Genomic DNA, 5,967 nt, shown 5'->3' with positions numbered 1-5,967 from the left:
TAATTTAGACACACATGCATGTGATATGAAAGAGTGAGTCGCACCAGAGTCATACAAAACAATTAGAGGAGTTCCATTGATGAAACACATACCCTGGATTAAGTCTTCGAATTGAGTAGCTTTAGCACCACTCAAGGCAAACACTCTTCCTGTCGCCCTAGGTTCGCTAGTGCTCCCTCCAACTTCTGTTGTTCCTTTCTTGTTCTTGGGGCATTCATTAGCTTTGTGTGCATTCTCTTGACAACTGAAACATGTTATTACTCTTGGCATTCGACACTCAAGTGCCGTATGACCTGGCTTCCCACAGTTGTAGCAATTGTTGCGTGGAACAGAACTCACATTCCCCCCTCTAGAAGTTTGGCTAGTCATTGGAGCTTAGCTCTTTTGTTGCACAGAACCTTGGTTATTCACTTTAGAACTCGAATCCCCAACAGACTTGGTGTAAGGTTTACCCTTACTAGATGAACCAAACTTATTATGATTCTTCATGGGTCCTCTACTCTTATAATGAGTTACTCTAGCACGGTTGTCCTCATCATAAAATCGACACTTGTTCACCAGTTCATGATATTGAGTGATCCCTTGGTAATTGAAAACTTGTTTGATCTCAGGGAAAAGACCACTCACAAACTTCACACACTTGTCTTCTTCATTACCTACACCATTATACATGGGATAGAATCTAACCAGGTCTTCAAACTTAGTACATACTCAGCCATAGAGTCCTCCACCTTCTTCAACTCAAGGAATTCCACCTGTTTCCTATGTCTCACATCGCGTGGAAAGTATTTCTCCAAAAATAGCCGCTTGATATTCTCCCAGTTCACTTGGGTACCTGCAACCATCATTCTTTGCAAAGAACCTTGCCACCAGACCCCAGCCTCTCCAGAAAGCATGAAGGCAGCTAAAGTCACCTTCTGCACCAAAGGACATCCCATAGCTTGGAATATCTTTTCAACCTCAAAAATCCAGTTAGCAGCTCCATCAGGATTATATCCCCCACAGAAGCTTGGTAGATTATTTCGCTGGAATCTCTCCAGCCAATCTACCTCTAGTCTTTGGTTCAAAGTACCAAGAGCCTGAGCCATCGCTTATAGAGCATCAGCGATTGCGCGATCATTCCTACCTCCTGCCATTACTCCTATGATCCATAGAAGAGTTAACAATTATACTATAATTAAATAAATAACAAACTTAATCAATCATCAAACTAGCATATCAAAAAGTTTTACAATCAATTCATCTACCAAACAAGCATAGTAGACTCATAACTCACGGCCGATTGGATCGACCTGCTCTGATACCACTAAATGTGACACCCTTACTACCCCAACATACATATATATTGTAACAATGTAAATAAACTAAAGAATAAAATTTCAACGTTGGTAAAAAGGTTCACATAAAACCTTTATAATTGTTCTTCAATATCCAAAATAATTGAAAATAAAACTTGGAAAGTAAAACTTAAGAGTTTACAAATTGTTTTCAAAATAATAAATACAATTCCAAATCCATATAAAATTCCATATCCTAGAAATCTTCTACCCCGATGTAACAATATCAGAGCATATCCATAATTCAACTGTTGGCATTCTAGATGCCACTCATAGCCGGATCTTCCTCACATAAAACATCCACAAATTGTACGGTGAGAAAAAAAACATCTATATGTATAACACACAAGGAAAAACACAACATAATCTTATCATAACTCATTACTTAATGAAATATTCACAAGCATTTCTATATATCATAACTCTATCAATCATACATCATCTTCACGTCACATTTTGCAATCACACCATGTCGCAACCCAAAAATTTCCGATCTTGCGACCTATGGTTTAAACATCCGATTGAAAATATCATCAATTAAGGAATGCCCGAATACCAGACTAATCCCTAATTAATGGTTTTGAAAATGGTTCATGGAGTCACCACCAATGTTTTACTCAAAACATTGGGAAAAGAAAAGGTTTTTAAGGATCCAATAATGGCCTTGATAACCAGAATTGGGTTCGGGGGTCGATTACGTGTAGGGAGGGTATTAAGCACCCCTACAATGCCCTTAATCGGTACCCTATGATGAAGATAGCGTAATAAGAATTAATACTTTAAATATTTCATCCCCTTTATACATAAAATTTAAATTACACGATAAACTCTAAGATGTCTACATGATTGCGTTTATTATAACAATATTTGAAATAAAAGAAGAGAAAGATGGAACAAGAGATTGATGAGTAATACCTCATAGCAAGCTTTATTAGATCTTCAACTATGGAGATTTTAGGTGCTTTGTGTAACGCCATGGAAATATCGAGTTATTTAGTAGATATACTTTATATATATATATATATGTATGTATGTATGTGTATGCTGTTTATATGGATTTGGATTGGATTTGGAGGTGTGGATTTGAAATGTACTTATCATTGTGCATGTTTTATAATTATGTGGTTTTGATTAGTTGTTTGGACATGGTAGTGTTTTTGCATTATGGAACGAGATATCGTTGTTTTGATGTGTTTATATAGGCATGTGTACGCATGAGTGTGGTGAATGATACATTGTACACCATTATACTGAATTGGTACTAAGAGGGAAGAAGAATGATCACTTTTCTTCTTATCTTAGTTAAGTGAAGTATTATGGCATGCAACTCATTATTCCAAGAATATGTATATGAATGTGATGTTTGTTTGCATGTTAATACATGCTACATTTCATATGGTGGTGAGTTGTGAGTATTGCATGGAAAGGAATAGGATAGGTAGGAGATTTAAGGATAGGAACATAAGATAAATCTGGTCTTTCTGAGTGAATTTGAGGTTGGTTTAGAGCTTAGGAAGTTGAAATACTGCATGGAATAAAATATTTGAGGTGAATAGTTGCTAAGGGTGAAATTTGGAAATTTTGGAAAATGGCTATATATAGGGACTCAGGACCGGAGGGTCTCATTTGTCAAACAGAGACAGTTTCTAGAGAGAGGAAGTAGAGAGAGAGGCTCTAGATCGGAGGGAAGCTGAGGACACATTTGGGAAGCTTGTTAAGCTAGGATCAATCTTCACAACTAGAGTTTCAAGAGATTTAGCCTCTAAAAGCTTGAAAAGTGAGATTAAAGTTTGAGTTGGGATTTGAGGGTTTTGTCCAAATCTTGCATTTCTGAAGTTTCTAAGGTAAGGGTAGTACTTATAAGACTTAATCTGGTGTGTATGGGTTTGAAATATCACATTGATTCCATGATTTATACATGATTAAGGATGGATTAAGGGGAAAGGGTTTTGGTTGGGGTTTCTTCATGATTTCCACGAATTAGTGGTTAAGACTTGATTTCATTGCTTAATATGTTATTTTTGGATAGTAATTATGCTTTGTAATGATTTGAACTCGTGTAATTTGAATTGGATTCATGTTGGGAAGAAATTTTTGAGGTTTTCCAGGGTTTCTGGTAGTAAAAGCGTCGGGCACAATTCTTGGGGCCAAGCGTGAATTCATCAGGGACCACCATTGCCAAATCATGTCGGGCGCGAAGCTAGTCGCGCTGGGCGCTATTTGGAATGGGAATCCCTGGGTGAATCACGTCGGGCATGGGGAGAACCATGTCGGGCGCCCTATCAGACGTGGGCCTTGTATTTTTGGTTACTGATATTGCGCCGGGCGTGATCTGAGCATGCCAGGCGTGGAGACTTATTGGGAGTCTTTGTCTGGGGTTGCGTCGGGTGTAGGATAAGTGCCACGAGTGCGGATACCTTTGTAGGTCTCTGTGTAGACTACGCTGGGTTCAGCGTGAGGGTGTCGGGCATGAACTCTCTGTTTGAGGTTTCGCCGGGCGAGATATTAATTCGCCGGGCGTGAGTATGTTGGTCTTTAAGTATGCATAAAAGTTGTAGCCTTGGATGTTAGCTTTCCAATGGCGCTGGAATCACCCAAAAAGGAGGTCTAGAACTCCAAATATGGATGTTTTAGTGAATAGGGGTCAAGTTGTAAATATTAGTTATAACTGTTGCGGTTTTTGTAAGTTTTGACAAAGTAGATGATGGAATTTGGACATTATGTCTTGATAAGAGTTGTAGGAAATCTTATTAGCTTTCATATGAGATAAAGATGAGCATGATAGGAGTAGTATAACTCTTGATACGCTATTTTATGTGAAGATTGCCATTTCTCAAAGAGTGATTTGGTTAAGTTGATAGTTGTTTTGGGTGTTTAATTATTGATGTTGTTATATTGAGTATTTGGCATGGTTATGGAAAAGTTTGTATGTAATTATGGAATATGCTATGTGTGTTTGGTTTGGAAAGCTAATAGGGTCTAGAGGAGTAAGGTTATGGTATGGATTGGGAGATCTCTTGGTGAGATTTAGATATAATCTTTGGGAAAATATAGAATTTGGGAGTCCTATGGTGAGGATTCCAATATGGAACTTTCCCAAAGATTATATAATAAACCACTTCAGATGTTAGGTGGATTCTAAAGTACTCCTCTAAGCATTCTATTTTCTACTGGTATGAGGGCAAGGCTGAGTCATACCGATGGATGAAGTGGCCAAGATCACCAGGGTTACATGATGATGTAATCCAACTGTATATTTTTCATGAGAGGTTAGGTGTGTGACATGGGCAGGTGACATGTTCACAAATTCAATACTTGGTTTGGATGTGTTGAGGCCAACATTTGGTTTGGATGTGTTGGCAACTTCATGGGATTATACAGCGGTGTGACGTTCGTTTGGATATGGAATATATATGCATATGGTATGGATTGTATACATTGGTTATGGATTCTTCATTACTATAGAATATGTATGCATTGGTATGGATATGTATACGTTGAATTTTGGATTTGGTTTATATTGCATGGAGATAGACATGTAATAATGTTGTCATTCCTTTGGTATGGATAAAAGTTGTTGATGAATATCTATTTTGATGATATTTCATTATGTTGTACTATGGTTGGTTTTATACGTGCTAACCCTTATATTTCCATGATGTGGACTGTGATGATCTCACTATGTGGGGAAGCAGATCAGGTGTGAGGCTTTAGGATGGCAAGGAGTCTTTTGGTAGCTGCTTTGAGAAGTGGCTAGACTTAGAGCTTGACCAGCACCTAGGGTGTCCTATTTTGATGTCTTCATGATGTTATATATATTCATTATCTTTTTGGATGATTGTATAACCTTACGGATGATGGCTCTTTTATAAAGTTGTTTTATATGATGAAAATAATTTACACGTTTTAAAATGTTTACACTCTAGTGTAGCTGACCTTTGCTCTCTTTTCTTTATTATATATTATTTTATTTTAGTTGTCATATTGGTTATTGATGTGACGGCCTAGGGCGGGTCATTACACTTTGTGGCAACCTTTCACACTACACAAATACCTCACAAATCTCAAGAAATACAATAGGAGGGAGAGAGAGAGAGAAACTTCGAGCTCTAAGGAGTCTTGGACGAAATTTTAAGGCCTTGAGAATTGTGCCCGAGCTATCTATTTATAGACGTCAAAAAGTTGCTAGAACGGCCTGTTCCAATATCAGAACGGCCCATTCTGGTTCCGACCATTCTATGTTAATTTTGTAACTGGAACGGGCCATTCTTAAACTAGAACAGCCCGTTCCAGAGATGAGTTTAACACATAACTGACTATGTTGGAACGGCCGTTCCAAACAAGGGTTTTTTAGGCCTTTTTAATAACTTAGAACGACTCATACCAATTTAGGAACGACCCGTTCCAAATTAGGTTTTAGCCCTTTTTAGGAGCTTGGAACGGCCCATTCCAGATTAGGAATGGCCTGTTCCAAACTAGGGTTTTAGGCCCTTTTATGAACTTGGAACGACCCGTTCCGGGCTACTAAAACCAACTTGTTTGGGCTTTTAGGTCTTATGGCCTCATGTCATGTTATTTACATGCTTGGGAGCTCCATTTCTTTGATGATGGACGTCCATTTCATTGCTTT

At 38.1% G+C, this 5,967-nt stretch overlaps 1 protein-coding gene across 1 annotated transcript; it reads right to left on the bottom strand.

The window, feature by feature from the left end:
• Nucleotides 1-375: 375 nt before the first annotated feature.
• LOC145953367 (uncharacterized) lies at nt 376-1,088 on the bottom strand. Its single transcript, XM_083067306.1, has 2 exons — nt 701-1,088; nt 376-656 (listed from the first exon to the last, which is right to left on the bottom strand). Exons 1-2 carry the CDS (start codon nt 1,086-1,088, stop codon nt 376-378), a joined length of 669 nt encoding a protein of 222 aa, XP_082923432.1.
• Between the last annotated feature and the right edge of the window lie 4,879 nt (nt 1,089-5,967).

This window comes from Cajanus cajan, chromosome 11, assembly GCF_000230855.2.
Source record: "Cajanus cajan strain Asha chromosome 11, NIPB_CcT2T_4, whole genome shotgun sequence".
Lineage (NCBI taxonomy): Eukaryota > Viridiplantae > Streptophyta > Magnoliopsida > Fabales > Fabaceae > Cajanus > Cajanus cajan.
The sequence above is the reverse complement of the archived record's forward strand: the minus strand, read 5'-3'. Positions and strand labels throughout refer to the sequence as shown.